This window comes from Aquarana catesbeiana, linkage group LG05, assembly GCF_042186555.1.
Source record: "Aquarana catesbeiana isolate 2022-GZ linkage group LG05, ASM4218655v1, whole genome shotgun sequence".
Taxonomy (NCBI): domain Eukaryota; kingdom Metazoa; phylum Chordata; class Amphibia; order Anura; family Ranidae; genus Aquarana; species Aquarana catesbeiana.
In genome coordinates, this window is record NC_133328.1 from 68,784,257 (window position 1) to 68,809,270 (window position 25,014).

At 45.2% G+C, this 25,014-nt stretch overlaps 1 protein-coding gene and 1 long non-coding RNA gene across 3 annotated transcripts in view; one reads left to right on the plus strand and one right to left on the minus strand.

Annotated features, from left to right (window-relative positions):
- Positions 1-524: 524 nt before the first annotated feature.
- The window catches only part of LOC141145801 (uncharacterized), a 66,197-nt gene continuing 41,707 nt past the window's right edge, over positions 525-25,014 (minus strand). For both annotated transcript variants that reach the window (XR_012244646.1, XR_012244645.1), the window contains exons 2-4: positions 4,768-4,920; positions 3,403-4,263; positions 525-866 (exon numbers count right to left, since the gene is read on the minus strand). This is a non-coding gene — a long non-coding RNA (uncharacterized lncRNA). The remainder of the gene's footprint in view (positions 867-3,402; positions 4,264-4,767; positions 4,921-25,014) is intronic.
- On the plus strand, positions 17,055-20,650 carry LOC141145800 (protein kinase C delta type-like). Its single transcript, XM_073632667.1, has 5 exons — positions 17,055-17,195; positions 17,722-17,860; positions 18,985-19,167; positions 19,566-19,697; positions 20,279-20,650. Exons 1-5 carry the CDS (start codon positions 17,059-17,061, stop codon positions 20,441-20,443), a joined length of 756 nt encoding a protein of 251 aa, XP_073488768.1. The 5' UTR covers positions 17,055-17,058; the 3' UTR covers positions 20,444-20,650.

A 25,014-nucleotide genomic window follows, 5' to 3' on the forward strand; every position in this document is an offset into this window, starting at 1 on the left:
CTCCGCAGGGCAAGAAAATTACTTCTGGAAGCTGATCAGTTGTTATAGGCAACAGGAAACTTTCCTCTGAGCAGACTTTACATATACAGTATATATCTCTAGGTGAATACATTTTCTTATCCTGCCCCATGACAGATTATGGTAATGCCTTTACATTTCCTCCCAGGAATACGAAATTTCTTACCCATTTTGCTATCAAGAGTTTAATCACAATTAATCTACAATCTTTCCTACCTAATGTGGACAATAGAAATCTTCAATTTACATATAAATAGATATAAGAATCAAGGCAGGATTTTTTTTCAATAACACACATGATGGGCTTGATAGGATCAGTAATAAGCCCTATGTGGTGCTATCAGCAGTATCTGATCAAGGCTTGTTTTCTTTGCACTTGTAAGGTTAAGTGAAGGGTGAAAATAAAAGTGGCACGCCGAGGAATAAAAAAAATTACAGTCACAGTCTGTGACAGTGTTGTCATGTTATACCTGTAACGTGTCATTTATATGTTATATTCTTTATGCCATTTTGTAAATGATATCATGCTGTATAGCTAGAGCAGAGTGCAAATTTATTCAGAACAGACCATTTGTACAGAGTCTGAAGCTACAAAGGAGCCCACTGGGATTGGGGGGTCAGGAGGTTTCTAGGACTTCTTTCCACCATCTTCGGATCTGGCAGTAAGTCATGCATAATTCTTCTTTCAGTTCCTTCTGATGCCCTTTTGGATTGGAAGTCAGAGGGATGTTGAATGTCTGACCACAGCCATAGATGCAAACTTCCCCGATTTGGCCATACAGTCCCACGTTTTGGACCTCAGTCCCAAAGATGCATAACCTGGGTGATGTCCTGAGATCACTGAGTTACTGTGTAGTAATTCAATAAGACATTCATTACAGTGATGCAAGGCAAGTGGGTTGTCCCAGCATAATTAGAGGTTGGGTTTGGGCAGGCCTCTCCGATGAGTGGAACTGTCCAAAGTGGATAGTGGGTGTGGTTAACAGTGTCCCGAAGAATTGTATGCTATCCATACAAGTGTTTGTACTTGGACAAATAATTAAAAACGTGATCTTTTTAATAAGGGCCCATTGCTGACTATATCTACCACTGAGACAAATCTAGTGTATGTTCTCTCAAAGATGACCATGGACATTACATTCTGATTGGAGAATTTCTGTAGATCCTCCTTTGGATATACCAGTAACTGTGTATTGTGATGGTCTATCCAAATAATCTATTGAATTTCTAATTAATCAGACTGCATCTTTGTATATTCTAAGGATGACCATACACCATGACCTTGCACTACATAGCTGTTGGTATATCTAAAGTAGGTTGTACAATGTGTACATTGACACATAAACTTTCTGGAGTTGAGTTTAGGTGCTTTTGCGAAAAAAAAAAAAAATGCCAAAAGCTCCTAAACTCAAGTTTAGGAGCTATAGTGTACATAAAGCTTTAAATGGGTTGTAAAGGCAGAAGGTTTTTGATCTTAATGCTTTTTATGCATTAAGATAAAAAGCCTTCTGTGTGCAGCAGCCCCCCTAATACTTTCCTGAGTCCCATCTAGATCCAGCGATGTTGCAGGAGTGTCTCAGCCGTACGGACTCCCCTTCTCAGTGGCTGAGACAGCAGCGCAGCACCATTGGCTCCCGCTGAGGTCAAAGTCAGTCAGCCATGTCTGAATGGACACAGAGCTGTAGCTCAGCTTGATTCGGGTGCCCCCATAGCAAGCTGCTTGCTGTGGGGGCACTCAACAGGAGGAAGGGGCCAAGAGAGCCAGCGAGGGACCTGAGAAGAGGAGGATCTGGGCTGCTCTGTACAAAACCACTGCACAGGGCAGGTAAGTATAATATGTTTGTTATCTTTAATTAAATAAACAAGACTTTACAATCACTTTAAACTAACTTTTGTATCTCTGTCCCACTCTGTACAAAATAAAAGTTTTGGTTGGAGATGCATTTTAAAGGATAACTATACCAAAGAACAAAAATGTAATATTGCAGCTTAGCTTTCCTTAGATGTGGTAGTTGTATTAGCTTTCATTTTACAGTCTTTCTTCCTCTTTATTTTCACTTGCTGATCTGCAAATAATACACTTCCTGTCCCTGGCTGTCTATGCTCTTTTCTTCACTGTATCTATGGAGGGAGTCATGCTTGCCACTTAAGCTGGACTTGAAATATATGTAGATCAAGTACAGAAAACTTCCCAGACATTCTGCATCCTTGTGAGTTGAACTGGGAACCTAAAACAATGTTATCTACCTTCTGTAAACTACTAATCTCCCCCATGTGATGAAGAAAGGAAGACATATTTGAAGCAGCTTCAAAGTTCTGTTTGTCACCTTGATAAAGAGGATCGCCATGTCGTGGAAATGCTATGTTAGTCTTGAATGGAAGTCCAGTAAGATACTTAACTCCTTCCTGCCCAGCCCCGGCGTGACCACTGTGATTGGTTGTCACAGTGGTAACATGACAGGGAGCCATTCTCGCCCATTCTTACTTATTAGTACAGACCGAGAGCTGTCTTTGACTGCTCGATCACTGTGCAGTGAGCATGCTTTCAGTACAGAAAGCTCTGCCACCAATGAAAGCATATTTGCATTGCGTGGATATTAAAGCCCACACTCTTTGCCTCCACACTTATGCGTTACGTGGGTTTCAATAGGATAACTGGGATGTGACGAGCAGGTTTCTGCCTGGGTGGCAACCATGACTCCTTCCATAGAAATTAGCGTAGTCAGTAAAAGACAGAAAGTGTGATGTTTGCAGGATTACCAGGTGAAAGTAAAGAGGAAAAAGCCTAAGGCCCCTTTCACACGGGCTTTCCGATCAGGTCCGCCTTTTGGTTTTTCAGGGGGACCCGATTGGAGCCTCCATTCACTCCTATGGAGCGGCGGATTTCAGTGGTGACATGTCCGCTGACACCCGCCGCTATCCAATCCTGTCTGTGAAATCCAGACGGATGGTGACCCTATCTTCCATCCGTCTGGGGGAATCGGATGAAAATGGACAGGCGGTCTGTTTTCATCTGAGCGGGGCTCTGACAGGTCCCATCTCAGCACAGTGAGAGAATACCGACCTGTCTTCCGCCTGCTCAGCGGAGCGATCCCCCGCTGAGCAAAACGGAGCCTGCCTGGTTGACCGCCCGTGTGAAAGGACCCTAAAAGTAAAAATGAATGCAGTCTCCACATCTTAGGAACGAGTAAGCTGCAATATATTACATTTTTGTTCTTGGGCTTAGATGCACTTTAGCACTGAAACATATTACTGAAGCAGACTGGCAGACTGCCTCTATTCTATAGCTGTAATATGCAGGTACAGGCTGTGGCCAGGCATGCTTTTGTTTTGCTTTAAAAGGTAACCACGGTCTTAACTGCCATTCCATCTCCATCCTGTTACCTGATTGCTATCCCGTCCAGGTCTCTGTTCATTGCTGGCTATTGGAGGAAACTGTCACCAACTTCCATCAGGACAAACATCCTTCCTGAGCAGGAGCACCATTGTTAGCAGAGGTGAATGTCACGGTAAGAAAAGGTTTGCCTATTATTCCTTGTCTCGCACGCGCGACAAACTGCCTTATCTGCAGAAACATTTCCTGACCTGCATTTTCATCCCACCCTGCATGGATTAAGCAATTTCCCTTGTTTTGTTTTGTTTTTTTTCTTACTGTTTCTAATTTTATGGTTGCTAAAAAACAGATTCTAAGTTATGCAAAATTCATATTTCTTTTAAAAGGCCCCCTTTCTTTGTATAATGACACTTATTGGTTATTATTGATGTTTCCCCACACAGCCAATAATTGGGCTCGTCGTGAAAGGCAAAGATTAGGATGCAGTAACCCAAAGTATCCAATCAGCATTCACTGAAATTATGAAATGTGAACTTTACTTTGATCCATGTAAAAATTATACAATCAATTCAAAAAGATACGAAAACATTAATATATTCATTTGTTAAAAAGCATTAAAACTGAAGCCAAAAACACATTTCTGCAACTTCCTCTAACATGCTTCTTCATACTGAAGATAAATAATCATTTGTAAGTGAAACCTTACTGCGTACGTCCTGGTGTTCTTTGTCGTTTGAACCATTGAGAAAAGTCATGCTGTGCCAACTGACCTGTAACTAATAGATAAAGGTCTGAAGACTTGTAGAATTCAGAACTTCAGTGTTGTCATTCACAGTAATTTGGCGCCCTCTAGTGTTCACATTTTTCCTGCATGCTGGTGGGCGGGAGGCTCAAGGGTTTCTGTGTTTGTTCTATAGAAAGTAAAGAAATGCCTCTGTAATCATTCGGAGCACCGTTATTAAGTCAGTGGACTGGTCATAAGGGACTAGCATAGCTTTATTCCGAGGCTGATAGAGTAACTCTATATAGGATTATAAGGTATTCCTAATAGTATGATACGAATCAATACACCAAACAAAATGTAATTTAATAAAGTCCAAAAGTGATAAAATAATCAATATTCATTGTCAGTATCAACACCATCCGCCATCTTGAAGTGTGTGATCCAGTAAATACCATCACCATAGACAAATTGCTCACTTACCAGCTTGCACAGACCTCCTATTACAGAAGGTCAGTGACACTTGTGGCTATATACCCAGCCAGGGCCTTTAAGTACGATCTAAGGATCCTCTCATGACATGCAAACCAACCATCCAGAAGGCGTTGTCAAATGTAATCCCCAAAATACAAAAGGCTCACCATAGCATAAAACCCTAAAACTTTATTACAAATGCTCAATAAATTGCACTTACATTGAAGAAAGTAAATCATCGCCTTTAAAAAAACTATTGCGCTGACCGGCAGGATAGCAGCAGCCCATCTCTCCAAGACTTGAGGACCGCGATGACATCAGCACGTTGCTCCGCCCTACATGTTTCGTCATATAGTGCCACTGTCCCTTTGTTCTAGAGAAAGTAAAGAAATAACTCTTTAATCATGCAGGGCACCACTTTAAATCAGTAGGCTCGTCAAAGAGACTTACACAGCTATATTCCCAGGCTGATAGGAATACCCGCTTAAAAAGTGATAATAAAGGTGTATCTTTTATTTATTTATTTTTTTAATAAAAAAATGCTATAGTTACCTTCTCTGTACAACGGTATTACACAGAAAAAATTGCTTATTTCTTCCTCTGGTAGTCCCCACCCCTTTTGGGTGCCTCCTTTAGCAAGCTGGGTTTTAAGGAGGCACACATCTGTGCAAGCTCTCACTGGCTTCTAAACCTGGCTGTATGTCTCTTTAGACACACACAGTGCCAGTAAGCCACACCCCCACTCCCTCCTCACAGGAGTCTGACAGACAGCAGCAACCTATGGCTCTGCTGCCCTCAATTTCTCCTGTGAAAGCAGGAAGTGAAGGGAGCGGCTCTGGAGCTGGAGACATGGAGCTAGGTAAGTGTTTAGTGATAAAAAGGTGTAGGACAGGTAGTGGAATTATTTTTACCTTAACCACTTGACCTCCGGAAGATTTGGGACCAGACCGCTTTTTGCAATACGGCACTGCATTATTAACTGACAATTGCACAGTCATGGAACGCTATACCCAAATAAAATGTAAGTAATTTTTTCCCCTATAAATAGAACTTTCTTTTAGTGGTATTTGTTCACACCTGCGTTTTTTTTTTGTTTTCTTTTTGCTCTAAAAACAAAAAAAGACTGACAATTTTGAAAAAAAAACAAAAAATATTTTTTACTTTCTGCTATAAAACATAGCCAATAAAAATTTTTTAAAAAATCTAATTTCTTCATCAATTTAGGCCAATATGTATTCTGCTACTTGTTTTTGGTAAAAGAATCCCAATAAGCATATATTGATTGGTTTACACAAACGTTTTATTGTCTACAAACTATGGGATATATACTGGAATTTTTATTTATTTATTTTTACACTAGTAATGGTGGCGATCAGCGACTTATAGCAGGACTGCGATATTGTGGCAAACGATCGGACACTAACTGACACTTTGTGGGAACCACTGACGCTAATACAGTGATCAGTGCTAAAATTATGCACTGTCACTGTACTGACACTGGCTGGTAAGGGGTTAAACATCTACGGGATCAAAGGGTTAACTGTGTGCCTAGCCAGTGTTTACTTTATGTATTCACCTCACTCCTTTAGTCTTCTCTCGCATTACTAACTTACTAACTGACATATCAGCATGGATGTCGCACCACTTCCTTAAACTAAATCTCTCTAAAACTGAGCTATTAATATTCCCCCCCGCCTGTGCCCACCTCCATGACTTTTGCATCAAAATCAACAATGCAACCATCAGTCCCTCCCCTCATGCCAGGGTACTAGATGTCATCCTAGATTCTGACTTGTCATTTCAGCCTCATATCCAATCGTTATCAAAAGTTTGTAGAATTCACCTCCGTAACATCTCTAAAATTCGCCCCTTTTTAACAAATGAAACCACCAAGCTCCTCATTCACTCCCTTGTCATCTCTCCCCTTGACTATTGCAACTCCCTTCTCATTGGCCTGCCTCTCCATAGGCTATCCCCTCTTCAGTCTATCATGAATGCTGCTGCCAGACTTTTACACCTTACCAACCGCTCAGTGTCTGCCAACCCTCTCCTCCAATCCCTACACTGGCTCCCAATCACCCAGCGAATTAAATTCAAAATACTAACCACAACATACAAAGCCATTCATAACTCTGGCCCGAGCTACATCACCAATCTTGTCTCCAAATATCACCCAAATCGTCCTCTCCGCTCTTCTCAAGACCTCCTACTCTCAGCCCCGGTTCACACAGGGGCGGCAAGACTTGCAGGTCGCCTCACCGAGGCGGCCTGCACACGACTGCCACGGCGACTTGCAAAACGACTTCTGTATAGAAGTCTATGCAAGTCGCCCCCAAAGTAGTACAGGAACCTTTTGCTAAGTCGGAGCGACTTGCGTCGCTCCTATTAGAACGGTTCCATTGTACAGAACGGGAGGCGACTTGTCAGGCAGCTAGGTCACCTGACAAGTCGCCCCTGTGTGAACCGGCACTCAAGCTCTCTCATCTCTTCCTCTCATGCTCATCTTCAGGATTTCTCCAGAGCCTCTCCCATCCTTTGGAACTCACTACCTCCACCTGACCGGCTATCCCCTACTCTTGCTACCTTCAGGCGATCCCTGAAAACTCATCTCTTTATGAAAGCCCATCACATCTCCAACTACTCTTTTACCACTTCCATCAGCTCATTCCTCACAGTTACAACCTTTTGTACCACCTGCCCCACCCCATTAGATTGTAAGCTCTTCTGAGCAATGCCCTCTTAATCCTCTTGTGTTTTGTTGTATTATAACTGTATTGTCTCCCTTTTATATTGTAAAGCGCTGTGTAAACTGTTGGTGCTGTATAAATCCTGTATAATAATAATAAAACTGTACGTGCTGCTTTTATTAGGGGAAAGAGATGGTATTTATTCCCTGAATAATCACAGCACAAGCAGCACGTGCGTGCGCCCCCTGCAGGTGGAAGGGCAGGATCACATATATATACACATACACAGCTGCCACTCTGTAGCAATAAAACTGCTATAGGGCAGTCAGCAAGTGGTTAATACAGAGAATGCATTACGGTGAAAAATGTTTTGACTTGCTGGTAAAATGTTAATTTATATGTATATGTTAACAGAACATGGTGAGTAATTGGGGCAGCGACAAAGGATTGTTGGGGGAAATTTAACCACTTGCCGCCTACGTAATGCACATGTGCATTGGCAAAAAGGTGGTTCTTTAGCGGCCACATGCCGCATGCATCTATGGGAGGCATAGGTTCTTGTGCTGAGAGCGCACTCACTGCATGCTCCCAGCTAAGAGATCGAGCTGTCAATGACAGCTCTCAGTCTGTACTGATGATCAGGAAATGTCAGGACCAGGTCTCGATCATGTGACCACTGTGACAGTCAATCACAGTGGTGAAATCTTAAGACAGACCTTCCCACCCCTCCCCCCAGACATAATATCTAAGTGAAAGAAACGCTGTGGTGGGTGGGAAGAGTTGCCTAAACATGTAAACACTGTGATTGGCTGTCACAATGGTCACATGATTGGGAGCCGGTCCCAGTGGTTCTCTTTCATTAGTACAGACCGAGAGCTTTCTTTGACAGCTCAGTCTCTGTGATGGGAGTGTGCAGTAAGTAAGCTGAAATAGTCCTATAGAAGAGACCCAACACCCTGTTCACATTAGATGTGGCTTTGAAATTGTGCTACTTCCTCGCAATTTCAAATCTGTGCGACTTCATGCACAGATGTCTATGCAAGTCGCACAGAAAATTGCCAAAAATAGTGCAGGAACATTTCTGAAATCGGTGCAAGTCGGAGTTGCACCGATTTGAATGGTTCCATAAGGCACAAATAGGGTGCGACTTTTCATGCGATTTTAAACGGTCAAAGCGAATGACAAGTTGCACCAGTGTGAACGGGGGCTAAGGGTGTTTAAAATGTTTCCAAAATATAAAACAAGTTCCATGGATGGGTTACGGAGAATTGCTGTACATGGCAGTAGTCAGCAGAGACATGAGAACCTTTGGCTGCACATAATACACAATGTATTGGTAAGGGCGGTATTAAAATCAGTGTTGCGTGGCCATTGTGTTCATGTTTTCATCATTTTCCAGGATTTCATTTAACCCAAGAAAAACACCTATTTTCTTTTAATCAATACTGGTGACTGGAAGGCACGCTGCATCATCATCAGGTTTCATTTTCATCTCTCTATTTCTGCTGGAAAATAGGTTTACTACCTACAGCCGGGCTTTGTTCAGATTCAGCTCTGTAGTGTGAAGTACACAATCTCTGCATGGAATTGTCCTGCCTGGAATGGAATGAAAAACTCAGAATTGGCACTTGACAGAGAGGGGCTGTTTCCAATGCTTACCATCTATAGGGAAGTTTATGCAAATAAATAACAGACCTAATTAAAAGGAATTTATCCCTATGATGGACATGCATTTGGCCTATATGTGTATTATTATATATACTAGGAAATATTGTGTTAAACACATTGTTTCCAACTTTCTTCATCTGTCTTCTTTCCTTGTAGATCTAATATACAGAACTCTTATACTTGTCCCAGAATATTGAATCTAGTGCTTCTATATTAAAAGGAGTAAAGGCAGAAGGTTTTTTTTTTTTTAAATCTTAATGCATCTATGCATTCAAAGTGAGTCAGCCAATCAGGGGAGAGGGCTCCATGTCTGAATGGACACACGGAGCTGTGACTCGGCTCCAGTGCCCCCATAGAAAGCTGCTGACTGTGGGGTCACTGGATAGGAGGGAGGGGCCAGGAGCAACAAAGAGGGTCCCGAGAAGAGGAGGATCTGGGCTGTTCTGTGCAAAACTATCTGCACAGAGGAGGTTGACATTTTTTTTTTTTTTAAAATAACAAACTAGAATTTACAATCACTGTAAGACCCTTTCATACATACAGTGTATGCAGATCCCAAGTAGGTATATGTAAACTCCAGTACATCCTATATTTATTAGCAATCATATAATGCACGTCACATATATGGTCATCATTTTCTTGATATTCAGTGATTCCTTGGGGTAGACGACTCCCCGTGGGTGTGTTTTGATGCTCCAGCGCCCGTCCAGGGGATTCTTTGGTGCTGTTCTGTGCTGAGGTGAGACCACATGACAAATTCATGGTTGCAGTATATACTGAATAGATGTACATATTATGTAAATACATTGTAAATCGTGTTTTTCTTCAGATGAGTGCATTAATTCTTTCATGAGCCCTGATGAAGCAAATCTGGCAAAACGCTTTAACACATGAAGATCTACTGTATCCGTTCTCAATTTTTTGTGTATGACTTACACAAGGAACTCTACTAGCATTGTTTGGTTTTACTCATATAGTAACATACATGTTGTATGATTTTTAACTATTGATACCTAATACATCGTAATTTAAAAAAAATATCTAGCTCCGTGTCTAGCCTGTACAGTCTGAAATCTATTTGCTCTTTTTCCTTTAGAGCTACAATGATTGTCTGCCACCGCAGCAGATGGCTTGTAGTTCTCAATGAACTTCCTGCTCCTCAGTAACTGTGTGCCCATAGAGAAGGTAAAGGTAGACAGCTATCCTGAGATTCTGCAGGAGCCAGACATCGTACCAACGATCTGCTGATCTTGGGTGCAATGCTCTGCAGGTTACAAAAGAAAAAAATAATAGATGCACTTTTTTTTACCTACAAACATATGTGAATTTTTAAAAAAGGAAAACCTAGCCTTTAATCCTTGTTTGCATATTCACCTTTCCTAGGCTGGGATCCTCTGCGCACCAAAAATTAACTTTACTACTTTACTGTAAAGGGGGGGCTGAAAACTCTTGCATTTTAGTGGATGTATATCCTTTTTTTCAAAATTTTGGATGGGGGTTATGCAGATGTAACAATGGTTTTGCAGAGCAGCCCCGATCCTCCTCTTCTGGCAGTGCTCCTTTCTCCTCCTGTTTGGTGAGTGCCCCCAAAAGAAGCCGCTTCCTATGGAGGCACTCATGCTGGCTTAATGCAGAGCTGTGCTGCCTGCATCCATAGAAACAAACAGCACGGCTTGGCTCCATCCCAGTTACAGGATTTGATTGACAGTGGCAAGAGCCAATGGGCTCTCTGTCCTGTGAGGAGAGAGCCAGGAGAGACACAGCACTGGATCAAGATTGGGCTCAGGTAAGTATATGGGGGGGGCGGGGGCCTGGAGCGGTCCTAATAGCAGAAGGTGTTTGGTCTTAATACAAAGAGTGCATTAAGTAAGTTTTACCTTTAGAACCACTTTAACAACGTGAGGGGGGTGCCTCTTAATTGTCACTAAATCAGGGGTCCCCAATGGTAGATTTCCTATACCATCTGTTCTACTACATTGTACTTTGAATTTCCCATCACTTTCTGTCTCAGTGACATTAACCATCAGGACAAATACAGAGGGTGAATCTACCAAGAAGAAATAAAGAAAGGAAAAAAAAAACTTGACAAAAAGGTTCTAACTTTTCACACTCTATCCAAAATTAAAACAAATATTTGCACCATGGCAATCATTAGATGTGGTGGTTGCATCAGCTTTCTTTTTTTAGCCTTTTTTTCCCCTCTGTTTTCACCGGGTGAACTGGCCACTCTGGGTGAAGGAGCACGGGCACACAGCAGCAATGTCTGTAATCTGAGGGTAGGGTAGTATTAGAAGTACTATCAGATTTAGATACACTAACTCACTGAAGCCAAACTCCAGCTCACACAGTTACACAAACAGTTACTGCAACATTTTTTTTTCTTTTGGGATAAAAGGTTTTACATGAATAAATAAAAGCTGATCACTGTAAGCACCCCTGTCAGTGGTAAATGGTTTGCCACAACACTGTTACCTATTACACTTGCAGGAAAGCTTGTTCGTTTCAAAAACAACAGACTTACGCTCACCAGATGAAAATAAAAGGAACAAAAGCCTAAAAAAAACCCCCAAAAAAACAATGCAGCCATCACATCTAAGAATTAGTAAGCTGCAATATAATAAATATTTACTTTTGGATTTAATACTGCTTGAAGAAAATAACACCAAGATCCAGGCAACAAAGAAAATCATTTCCTGCGCTCTTTCAGGGGCTACATATACTAAACGCCAAGCATTGTTTTTGCCTTCTAATCACCAATGGTGCTGTAGATGACATATAATCATAGTGACAAGGACGGTGTCAGTGGCTGGGTGTCAGGCAGGTGAGGGATGTTGTCCTTGGGAAACAGTGTCACCTAGTGGAAGAATTGCAGGAACTGCAAGAACAGAGTCATCTGTCAAGTCACTATGACCCTCCAAGGCAGATTATCATAACTCTTCAGAGGCACTGAGGTTGTCAAGCTGATCTAGAACTTGGAATCCCAAAGCTGAACACCTCTGAAATAAGTTTACCTTTATATAGGACTGTACTTACCAGCCTAATTCCTCAGTCCATTCCTTCCAAAAACACTTTTTGACTTTTTTCATGAAAACATTAGCAAAATATACTCAGGGAACAGTGCCACATAATACTGAAAGTCCAGGAAAGGCACTCAATTACTGTAAGATGGCAAAATAGATGTAAAAAAAAGATTGTATGATAGAAAATGGATAAAAGATATCCACATGGGGTTCAAATCCACAAGAAAACAGCTAAACACAAATAAAATACATACATAAGAGCCCTTGCACACTGGGGCGGTTTGCAGGCGCTATTGCGCTAATAATAGCGCCTGCAAACCGCCCCGAAAGTGCCGCTGCTTTCATTCCAGTGTGCAAGCCCCGAGGGCTTGCACACTGGAGCGATGCGCTGGCAGGACAGTAAAAAAAGTCCTGCTAGCAGCATCTTCGGAGCGGTGAAGGAGCGGTGTGTATACCGCTCCTTTACCGCTCCTGCCCATTGAAATCAATGGGACGGCGCGGTTATAGCGGCGTTTTACCGCCGACGCCGCCCCCCGCCCCAGTGTGCAAGGGCTCTAAGAGCGATTTCACCTGTAAACAGATTTTCATTTGGGTACAGTGTTGTATGACCACGCAATTGTCAAAGTGCATCAGCACTGAAAGCTGAAAATTGGTCTGGACAGGAGAGGGGTTTAAGTGCCCAGTAAGCAAGTGGTTAAATAATTACAGGTGGATGGGTAGCTGAATATCTCTCATAGAGGGGACCCAGACAGACCTAAAAAGCAGAATAAAAAAAACCTTAAAGTGATACTTAAGCTTTGTTTTTTTTAAAATAACAAACATGTCATGCTTACCTCCACTGTGCAGCTCGTTTTGCAGAGTGGCCCGAACATCCTCTTCTGGGGTTCCGCGGCGGCTCCTCCCCGCATTAGATAACCCCCTAGGAGAAGTGCTCTCCCGAGGGGGGGTACCTTGCGGGCGCGCTCCTGAGTCATTCATTCGGCGTCCATAGACTCCGTGGAGAGAAGAACGGCGCGTCCCCGCCAAGGAGATGAAGGGGCTCAGGTAAGTAAGCCGGGGGGGGGGGGGCTGTGGTGCGGTGACTGCCAGGTGTTTTTTCACCTTAATGCATATGAAGCATTAAGGTGAAGAAACACAAGCCTTTACAACCCCCTATATTAGCTGTGCAAACTGCCAAGCTGTAATAAACACTGACATATACATTCAGCAAGGAGATGCTTATCTAGTTTTCACAGGGAGCTAGCATGTCAATGCTCTGCTGGTTGAAGGGCAAATGAAGCTGTCCATTTAAACCCTCAGAAGCTCACGAAGGCAGGGTCCATGTTAATTAACAAAAAAATACAATTAACACATACATTTTACATAAGTGTTGTGTGCTGGATCCAGCCAATGTTGAAAAAAAAAAAAAAAAAGTAGAATATGTCAGTTATAATTATATTAATGTAGAATAATTTACGATTGTACAACACTACAGAATATGTCAGAGGAGGTAAATGACACCTGGAAGGAAATTTGAACAAATTTGCATAATAACTGCCACATCTGCTGACCAGTAATGTTGCAGAGATTTTGCTAATTTGCATAATAACTGCCACCCAGGAAGAGCTAGTTGCCGCGGCAACGCATGTTCAGTGATGATGTCATAGTGAGTCCTACCTGATAAACAGCTGCTCACAGATGCCACTCTGACACTTCTAACTAGAAGCTCGTAGAGTGCAGACGTGTTTTCAGTTGCTCCATTTCAGAGTTGATTAATTATTTATTCTGTTATACAGAACATTATATAATATATATTAGAGGAAGGACATTACAGTCTAGGAGTTAAAGAGCAGTTTGTTTATACTTAAATTTATAAAAAATAAAATAATAAAATGGTGAGACAGATCCGTAAGAGGAAGGAGCCTTTTGCTCCAATCTCCCAGAGGCAACTTAGGGAATCTAAGGAGGAGGAAGAAGAAGTAGTCAGCAGAGTTGAGAATATCTGCTGTTCAACATCTAATAATTCAGATATGAGCACCAGAAAGAGGTGCAGAGAGGAAGTATCTGATAGCACTAGAGAGGAAGGAAGGGACTCTGTGGAGGGGAATGGTGCAACCCCAAGGAAGCAGAGCAAATATGACAGCGCTGCAGAGACAGGACAGAGCTCTGCACAGCAGAGAGGAAAGAAGAGGAAATCTAGTGAAGAGCCTGAATGTGAGAGTCCTGTGGTGAAGAAGAGGACAGTACAAAGCTCTTCAGAGGAGGAAGATGATACTACAAGGAAGCAGAGCAAATATGACAGCACTACAGAGACAGGACAGAGCTCTGCACAGCAGAGGGGAAAGAAGAGGAAATCTAGTGAAGAGCCTGAATGTGAGAGTCCTGTGGTGAAAAAGAGGACAGTACAGAGCTCTTCAGAGGAGGATGGTGCTAGAGAGACAGTACAGCACCCTACAGAACAGGGAGGCAAGAAGAGGAAATCCACTGAAGAGACTGAATGTGAGAGTCATGTGACCAAGAAAGGAAGAACAGACAAAGCAGGTAAGTGTTATACTAACAGATCATCATGCAGTACATGGGGGGGGGGTATTTCTCCATCAACTTCAACATTAGATAAAACTGAATTCAAACAGCGGAAATTTGGTTTGTTATACAGAAGATCTAAAAATGTTAAAAAAGTGTAACTGACAGGAAAGTAAAATTACATACATGATACAGGCCGTCAGCAGACTGCAGTCTTTGTTTTTCTGAGTCCCACCTGTAACAGTTTATCACCTGGTGATCTGGTCAGTAAGTCTTTGGTTCAGCTTCCTTTAACAGACCAAGCTGGCCAGCAAAAGATGACAGATGAAAAGGGTCATAAGGAGCTAGCAGGAATGGTTTGAAGGGAACCTGTAAAAACAATACAGGGGCTCCAATTGCTGACCTGTTCGTAGCCTCCCTGGTGGTTTTCCCGAGTGTGGCTCGGGGTTAAATTTCAGCACCATTAGCAGTAACCCCGAGCCACACTCGGGATTGCATTGCAGGAACCTGGAAGAGGTTACTTACCTTGTCCCCAGGATCCTGCGATGTCCCCCCGCTGTGTCCTCCGCCCCGATGTCCTGTGTGCCGACGCAAAAAAGAAAAAGAAAATTCATAACACATACAGTACACTGTAATCTTACAGATTACATTACTGTATGAAATCATTTCACATCCCTTTTGTCCCCAGTGCTTTGTCCAATGCCCTGCATGCAGTTTTATATGATATATACTGTTCTTTCTGCCTGGAAACTGGAGATTGTCCATAGCAACCAAAAAGTGTCCCTTTACGTCAAAAGTGGTTTTAGACCAGGTATAAAACAGCGATAGTAAATTAGAACACTTGCAGAAATGAGCAATAAAGAGGAGAAATTTATTTTATTATTATTATATTGTTTTTTATAATTATTTATATTTATTTATTATATTTTAATTTATGATTTTGTGTTTCAAACACAAGTGTATTATTGCTAAGAATAACAGGCCTACAATATAAAACGCCAAATTTCTCTGCAAAATAATTGTACCGCTTTGAGATGCAAAATTCTGAAATAATCATTTTTTTCTCTCTTTCTCTAGGAGTTAGCGGAATGACATTGACTCACAGCACAAAAAGCAAAGAATGTGAAACGGCCTCCCTGGGTCCAGAGGACTTCATCTTCCATACAATACTTAAAGGAGGCTTTGGGAAGGTAAGTGATCAAAGATTACAAAGAGGGGCCATAAACACTGGGGGGACACAATATGACCCTCCTCACAGAAGACTGTACACCATGTGCAGCATAAACATGTACACTCAGCTAAGTCTGCGGGGAAAGGAGGGGAATGAAGTTCTGAGCAAGAGTATCTCTACACCCTCGCCCCCAACTACTGCAAGGGTTAAATGCTCATTTTGCCTAGGGGAGGTGAATATGGTGAGATCCTTAACTTATTAATCACTTCCCTGGCAGCCAGTGCTCTCCTCTGCTTCCCATGGCCCTCAACATCCTCCATATAATGCAGGACTCCTGGATCTGCACTATATGGGATGAGATCAGAGCTGCAACTGGCCAGGCAATGAAGGGAAGAGACTTCGGAGGGAGTGATCATGCAGTGCAGAGTAAGCCTGCGGGAGTAAGGAATACAGTAAATACAGTATATCACCTTATTGATTATCCCTAAGGTACAATGAGCAACTAACCCTTGTAGTGCAGAGGGTGACCCCACTGCAAGGGAACATTTTAATAAGGAGTGTCACACTGTGCCTGGTGGTGCAGCAACCAGACTTCTGCAGAGTAAATTCTGATTGGTTGGTCTGGGTTATGATACTTATGAATAAGCCTCCTGTGGTGAATAAGGCTGACAGAGTCTCTCTGTGTATATGGTGCATATGGTAGTCGGTCAAATTTCAGCAAATGGCAAAACCAACAGGGCATAAAAAGAAGATAGATAATTAGGCATAGAACATGAGGATTGTCTAATAATGATGTTACAGCTAGAGTGCATGGAAAAGATTATGTATTAACTGTCTCTCTTCTACAGGCGGTGCTGGCGACACATCGTGACAGCGGAAGACTGGTGGTTGTGAAAATAGTCCACAAGTCGATTCCAACTGGCAAAAAAACAGACATGATCCTCAATGAGCGCATAGCTCTGGAGAAGGCTGGGGGCAGTCTTTTCTGCACCCATGCTTATGCCGCATTCCAGACGGAGGTAAGTAATTTTGGAAAAGCTAAAAATTCAGAATTATCAAATGAACAGTATATTTAAAATGTTACAGGAGCACAAACATTGCTTGAATCCATTGCTTGAATCCAGGATGAGATGACATTAATCCGATGTAGGAGAAGACACCAGAAACATGTTACCAAATAATGTACAGTGCTTATAAAAGTTTAGTGTATGTGTCCTTTCTCCATGGAACACTACAGTATTTACAGCAACTGCTTGAAAGTGAGATGCTAAAGCAAATTATACAATGGTGTCATTTACAAGCTGTATATGGGATAGATAGATAGATAGATAGATAGATAGATAGATATCACGTAGTGTGTTTTGATAGAAAATTGTAACATGTTACTTTCATTTGGACCTTTTAATTGAAATTCATTCACTGACCTGTCTGTATTCTTTCTCCAGAATTACTTATTCTATGTTATGGACTATATGAGAGGAGGACATCTTTTTAACATGTTGGACTACTCGGTCCCATTTGAGCTCCCCACGCTCAGACTCCTGGCAGCGGAGCTCGTGTGTGGTCTGCAGTACCTGCATTCCAGAGGCATCGTTCACAGGTAATATAATTTTATTCAATCATTTTACAGTTCACCCCCCCCCCTCCCCAAATGAATGAATGGTTCAGCTGCTGTAGATCCATCTATTCATGAGTTACTACAATTCTTCTCCTTCCTCTGTTGTAAGCGGAAGGGAAGCGATTAACATTGTGGTCATCACAGCAATCGCAAGGTACTGAGCTGTTCAGATCAGCTCTGCACACTGTGTCTGTGTACTGAGCTGTACAAGCATGGCTCGGTACACAGTGGTTAGAGGGCACAACAGCTGCCCAAAGGTGTTGTATATAAACAGCCCAGTAGTGGTCTGTAAGGTGGAAGGTAAGTGGTTAATGACAGCGCAGCTCATTTAGTGCAATCAGTTCATGAAAGATATGACTGTGTCCTGAATCATATCAAGCTGTGCATGGACTGTGCTAGAAAAGGGAGCTTTGTGATTGTTGATCCCTCTGTGCATCAGTAATATTGGGTTACAAGGGGGATAATTGTCTGAACTGCAGGCCTCATACTTCTTTTTTCTTCTCCACAGGGACATCAAGATTGATAACATTCTTGTAGATAGCACCGGTCATGTAAAAATTGCTGACTACGGCATAGCAGTAACCAACGTGTATGGATTCAACATGGTGACAGAATACCTTAAATTTATGCTAAATGGGGCCCCAGAAGTAAGTAAAAGAACATTTATCTGCTTTTACAATATGCACACAGCAATTATCTATTATATTAGTCCTGAAGAAACCTGTATAAATCTGTCAATAAAGAACCAGTCTCAGCTGAGGGTCCCATCTGGCACTAAAGAAAGCCAACGACTCCCAGCAGCAGTGCTAGTTCCAAAGCTAGCAAGTCCTAGTGTGGCCTGCCCTGGTCTACCCTTTGGAGGTAGAATAATCACAGGTCTCAGGACTAAAATGCATTTTAAGCTGGGACAAGTTTAATCCACAGGGATAGGTTCTCTTTAATGTGCCAATAACTGGGAGACATATAAGGAAAGTAAATAACTGCTTTAACTGGACTGTAGAAATCTCAAATTTGTGTTCTGCAATTGAAATTTAGCTCAAAAACCATCCAGCCCTGGGGGTCCTGTCCAGTTACCACCCAGCCCTGGGGGTCCTGTCCAGTTACCACCCAGTCCTGGGGGTCCTGTCCAGTTACCACCCAGTCCTGGGGGTCCTGTCCAGTTACCACCCAGTCCTGGGGGTCCTGTCCAGTTACCACCCAGTCCTGGGGGTCCTGTCCAGTTACCACCCAGTCCTGGGGGTCCTGTCCAGTTACCACCCAGTCCTGGGGGTCCTGTCCAGTTACCACCCAGTCCTGGGGGTCCTGTCCAGTTACCACCCAGTCCTGGGGGTCCTGTCCAGTTACCACCCAGTCCTGGGGGTCCTGTCCAGTTACCACCCAGTCCTGGGGGTCCTGTCCAGTTACCACCCAGTCCTGGGGGTCCTGTTCAGTTACCACCCAGCCCTGGGTGACCCATCTCTTTGTTTAGGATTATTTGAAATGCATATATTATGTATCCCTGATATCATTATTCTTAGTGTCAGGATAAAAATTACTCTTGCAATTTGACAAGGGTCAGAGAATTGTACTTATACTTTGTGTGTACAGACAGTGAATCTGGACAGTGTGTAATGGCTAGTTTATGTTGGCTCCACATAGAGGTTGGATGATTCTAAATTACCTAAATTATACATTTAAATGAAAACTTCTGGGTGGAGCCTTGTTCTAAATGATGCTGCTTTCCAGTCTGATTTATCACTCTAATCCTACTCTCTCTCTGATTTTCCCACAGATGTTTTTCAAGATCCCGTATGATGGAGCCGTGGATTACTTTGCATTGGGGGTCTTACTATTTGAGCTAATCTTTGCTTATCCCCTCTATAATGGCCGTTACGGTGATACAAAAACCATAATGTATGAAGTGCCACGCTACCCAGATGGCACTGACCCCGACCTCAAGGACTTTCTGGAAAAGGTACGTAGTGACAGTCCAAGTGGGACAGGGAAAGTAGACATATAGGCTCAGCCAAGGAGTCAGTGTGCTTTATAAATACGATTGGAACTTCACTTGCTTTGGGACTGAAAAAAGTGAAGCCCCATTCATTGTAATGATTGTATAAAAATGTTTTAAAAAGTGTCATGTGACAGCACTCATATCCTATGATCAAGCATTATTTGCAGCATTATGCAGAGAACACACCGCAGACGCCACATTGCGCTCAGCATTTTATTAATAGGATGTACATTGCCAGCGCCGTGTGGAGTATTTCCTGCGATGTGCGGAGAGTGACGGCCACAGGACTGTATAAATAGACTTCTTAGCAATGTTATGCCATAGCTGTCATTTCATGTTTTTCTATTTTTCCCCTACAGCTCCTATGTAAAGATCCATGCAGACGCAATGATTTCATTGCCGACATACAAGATCATCCATTTTTCAACGGCATAAACTGGAAGGAACTGGAAGCGGGGAAGGCACCCCCTCCTTTTTTCGTACAAAGGAAGGTAAGTAAAAAAATCTGAGCAGTGTGTGTATGGTCCACCAACCTGTCACTGTACACAGCCGTGACCAATCATGACACTTTTAGCGGGGGTGTTTATAGAGGAAACAATATACTGTGTAGTGCAAGTGCAGCTGCTCTAGATCCGAGGGAAAGCTCTGCTGATTTCTATCATCCAATCATGTGCAAGTAAAAATGTGTTTTTTTTTTCCTTGCAAGTGATTGGGTATTCTATGTAAAGTGAAAAGTGAAGCTTTACCTCATTTACTAAGCTCTAAAGCAAGCTCACTTGCAGTACACAGAATACTTGCCTTTACTAAATCAACCCCAATGTGTAAAGCTGTGAATGTGAAGATAGCAACTGGCAGATCTCAGCCTGACTCTCAATCTGAAGACTCAGGAGAAGTGAGTAAAGTGAGATTAGGGGACAAATATAAACTATTCAGAAGTGAGTTTGCACAATTCTAATAGTGAAAATCCTCATCTTTACTTATGCACAGTGGTGACTGGTATTTGACATCTCACAGAGGTCATAGGGGCATTTCTTGTAATTAGTAGTGGATCTCATGGATTTCTCTTTTTTAGGGCTTCAGAAACTTGACAAGAGAGACGATAGAACCGGAAGACCTGATGAACAACATGAATGATTGGGGAAATCCTATGGATCCTATTTCAGCTGAGAAACAGAAGCTGTTTGATGGCTTTTCCTTTGTCAGTGACGAATGGAAAGCCATGCAGAAGCTGAAATGAAGCCAAACACACCAGGTTGTTGGGATCAGGGTAGAGGTAAGGGGGTTGTGCTAGGAGGGATTAGGGAGTTTAGTGTGCTAGGAGGGATAGGGTGGGCTGTGTTAGGAGGGATTAGGCCAGTTGTGCTAGGAGGGTGATTTGGAAGGGTTTGTGCTAGGACCGGAGACCTAGCACTCTTTCCAAATCATCTACAACCATGTGCTAGAAGGGGGATTTGAGAGCAGGTGAGGGGGTGATAGGAGGAGGAATTTGGGTGGGTTTGTGGCTAGGAGGGTGATTTGGAAGGGTTTGTGCTAGGACCGGGGACCTAGCACTCTTTCCAAATCATCTACAACCATGTGCTAGAAGGGGGAATTGGGGTAGAGGTGGGTGGTTTGTGCCACCCAACTTGCCCTATGCCACTCCAGCCTGCCCTACATCACCCCAACCTGCCCTATACCACCGCAACCTATCCTATACCACCCCAGCCTGCTCTATACCACCCCAGCCTGCCCTATACCACTGCAAACTGCCCTATACCACCGCAACCAGCCCTATACCACCCCAGCCAGCCCTATACCACCGCAACCTGCCCTATACCACCCCAGCCTGTCCTATACCAACCCAGGCTGTCCTATACCACCGCAAACTGCCCTACACCACCCCAGCCTGCCCTACACCACCCCAGCCTGCCCTATACCACCCCAGCCTGCCCTATACCTCCCCAGCCTGCCGTATATCACCCCAGCCTGCCGTATATCACCCCAGCCTGCCGTATACCACCTCAACCTGCCCTATACCACCCCAGCCTGCCCTATATCTCCCCAACCTGACCCATGCCACCGCGAACTGGCCTATACCACCCCAGCCTGCCGTATATCACCCCAGCCTGCCGTATACCACCTCAACCTGCCCTATACCACCCCAGCCTGCCCTATATCTCCCCAACCTGACCCATGCCACCGCAAACTGCCCTATACCACCCCAGCCTGCCCTTTACAAATCCAGCCTGCCCTATACAACCCCAGCCTGCACTATACAACCCCAACCTGCCCTATATCAAACCAGCCTGCCCAATACCACCCTATACTTTAATTTACAGGGGCCATTTGGAGGTGCGCCTGCAGGGCGCTGGACAGGATAGGGTGATTTGGAAGGGTTTGTGCTAGGACCGGGGACCTAGCACTCTTTCCAAATCATCTACAACCATGTGCTAGAAGGGGGAATTGGGGTAGAGGTGGGTGGTTTGTGCTAGAATGGTTATTTGAGAGCACGTGAGGGGGTGATAGGAGGAGGAATTTGGGTGGGTTTGTGGCTAGGAGGGTGATTTGGAAGGGTTTGTGCTAGGACCGGGGACCTAGCACTCTTTCCAAATCATCTACAACCATGTGCTAGAAGGGGGAATTGGGGTAGAGGTGGGTGGTTTGTGCCACCCAACTTGCCCTATGCCACTCCAGCCTGCCCTACATCACCCCAACCTGCCCTATACCACCGCAACCTACCCTATACCACAGCAGCCTGCCCTATACCACCCCAGCCTGCTCTAAACCACCCCAGCCTGCCCTATGCCACCGCAACCAGCCCTATACCACCCCAGCCTGCCCTATACCACCGCAAACTGCCCTATACCACCGCAACCTGCCCTATACCACCCCAGCCAGCCCTATACCACCCCAGCCAGCCTTATACCACCCCAGCCTGCCCTATACCACCGCAAACTGCCCTATACCACCCCAGCCTGCCCTACGCCACCGCAACCAGCCCTATACCACCCCAGCCAGCCCTATACCACCGCAACCTGCCCTATACCACCGCAACCTGCCCTATACCACCGCAACCTGCCCTATACCACCCCAGCCTGCCCTATACCAGCACAAACTGCCCTATACCAGCACAAACTGCCCTATACCAACCCAGGCTGTCCTATACCACCGCAAACTGCCCTACACCACCCCAGCCTGCCCTACACCACCCCAGCCTGCCCTATACCTCCCCAGCCTGCCCTATACCTCCCCAGCCTGCCCTATACCTCCCCAGCCTGCCCTATACCTCCCCAGCCTGCCGTATACCACCTCAACCTGCCCTATACCACCCCAGCCTGCCCTATATCTCCCCAACCTGACCCATGCCACCGCGAACTGGCCTATACCACCCCAGCCTGCCGTATATCACCCCAGCCTGCCGTATACCACCTCAACCTGCCCTATACCACCCCAGCCTGCCCTATATCTCCCCAACCTGACCCATGCCACCGCAAACTGCCCTATACCACCCCAGCCTGCCCTTTACAAATCCAGCCTGCCCTATACAACCCCAGCCTGCACTATACAACCCCAACCTGCCCTATATCAAACCAGCCTGCCCAATACCACCCTATACTTTAATTTACAGGGGCCATTTGGAGGTGCGCCTGCAGGGCGCTGGACAGGATAGGGTGATTTGGAAGGGTTTGTGCTAGGACCGGGGACCTAGCACTCTTTCCAAATCATCTACAACCATGTGCTAGAAGGGGGAATTGGGGTAGAGGTGGGTGGTTTGTGCTAGAATGGTTATTTGAGAGCACGTGAGGGGGTGATAGGAGGAGGAATTTGGGTGGGTTTGTGGCTAGGAGGGTGATTTGGAAGGGTTTGTGCTAGGACCGGGGACCTAGCACTCTTTCCAAATCATCTACAACCATGTGCTAGAAGGGGGAATTGGGGTAGAGGTGGGTGGTTTGTGCCACCCAACTTGCCCTATGCCACTCCAGCCTGCCCTACATCACCCCAACCTGCCCTATACCACCACAACCTACCCTATACCACAGCAGCCTGCCCTATACCACCCCAGCCTGCTCTATACCACCCCAGCCTGCCCTATGCCACCGCAACCAGCCCTATACCACCCCAGCCTGCCCTATACCACCGCAAACTGCCCTATACCACCGCAACCTGCCCTATACCACCCCAGCCAGCCCTATACCACCGCAACCTGCCCTATACCACCCCAGCCTGCCCTATACCACCGCAAACTGCCCTATACCACCCCAGCCTGCCCTACGCCACCGCAACCAGCCCTATACCACCCCAGCCAGCCCTATACCACCGCAACCTGCCCTATACCACCCCAGCCTGTCCTATACCACCACAAACTGCCCTATACCACCCCAGCCTGCCCTATACCAACCCAGGCTGTCCTATACCACCGCAAACTGCCCTACACCACCCCAGCCAGCCCTATACCACCGCAACCTGCCCTATACCACCCCAGCCTGTCCTATACCACCACAAACTGCCCTATACCACCCCAGCCTGCCCTATACCACCCCAGCCTGCCCTACACCACCCCAGCCTGCCCTACACCACCCCAGCCTGCCGTACACCACCCCAGCCTGCCGTACACCTCCCCAGCCTGCCGTATACCTCCCCAGCCTGCCGTATACCTCCCCAGCCTGCCGTATACCTCCCCAGCCTGCCGTATATCACCCCAGCCTGCCGTATACCACCTCAACCTGCCCTATACCACCCCAGCCTGCCCTATATCTCCCCAACCTGACCCATGCCACCGCGAAATGGCCTATACCACCCCAGCCTGCCGTATATCACCCCAGCCTGCCGTATACCACCCCAGCCTGCCCTATATCTCCCCAACCTGACCCATGCCACCGCAAACTGCCCTATACCACCCCAGCCTGCCCTTTACAAATCCAGCCTGCCCTATACAACCCCAGCCTGCACTATACAACCCCAACCTGCCCTATATCAAACCAGCCTGCCCAATACCACCCTATACTTTAATTTACAGGGGCCATTTGGAGGTGCGCCTGCAGGGCGCTGGACAGGATAGGGTGATTTGGAAGGGTTTGTGCTAGGACCGGGGACCTAGCACTCTTTCCAAATCATCTACAACCATGTGCTAGAAGGGGGAATTGGGGTAGAGGTGGGTGGTTTGTGCTAGAATGGTTATTTGAGAGCACGTGAGGGGGTGATAGGAGGAGGAATTTGGGTGGGTTTGTGGCTAGGAGGGTGATTTGGAAGGGTTTGTGCTAGGACCGGGGACCTAGCACTCTTTCCAAATCATCTACAACCATGTGCTAGAAGGGGGAATTGGGGTAGAGGTGGGTGGTTTGTGCCACCCAACTTGCCCTATGCCACTCCAGCCTGCCCTACATCACCCCAACCTGCCCTATACCACCGCAACCTACCCTATACCACAGCAGCCTGCCCTATACCACCCCAGCCTGCCCTATGCCACCGCAACCAGCCCTATACCACCCCAGCCTGCCCTATACCACCGCAAACTGCCCTATACCACCGCAACCTGCCCTATACCACCCCAGCCAGCCCTATACCACCCCAGCCAGCCCTATACCACCCCAGCCTGCCCTATACCACCCCAGCCTGCCCTATACCACCCCAGCCTGCCCTACGCCACCGCAACCAGCCCTATACCACCCCAGCCAGCCCTATACCACCGCAACCTGCCCTATACCACCCCAGCCTGCCCTATACCACCCCAGCCTGTCCTATACCACCACAAACTGCCCTATACCACCCCAGCCTGCCCTATACCAACCCAGGCTGTCCTATACCACCGCAAACTGCCCTACACCACCC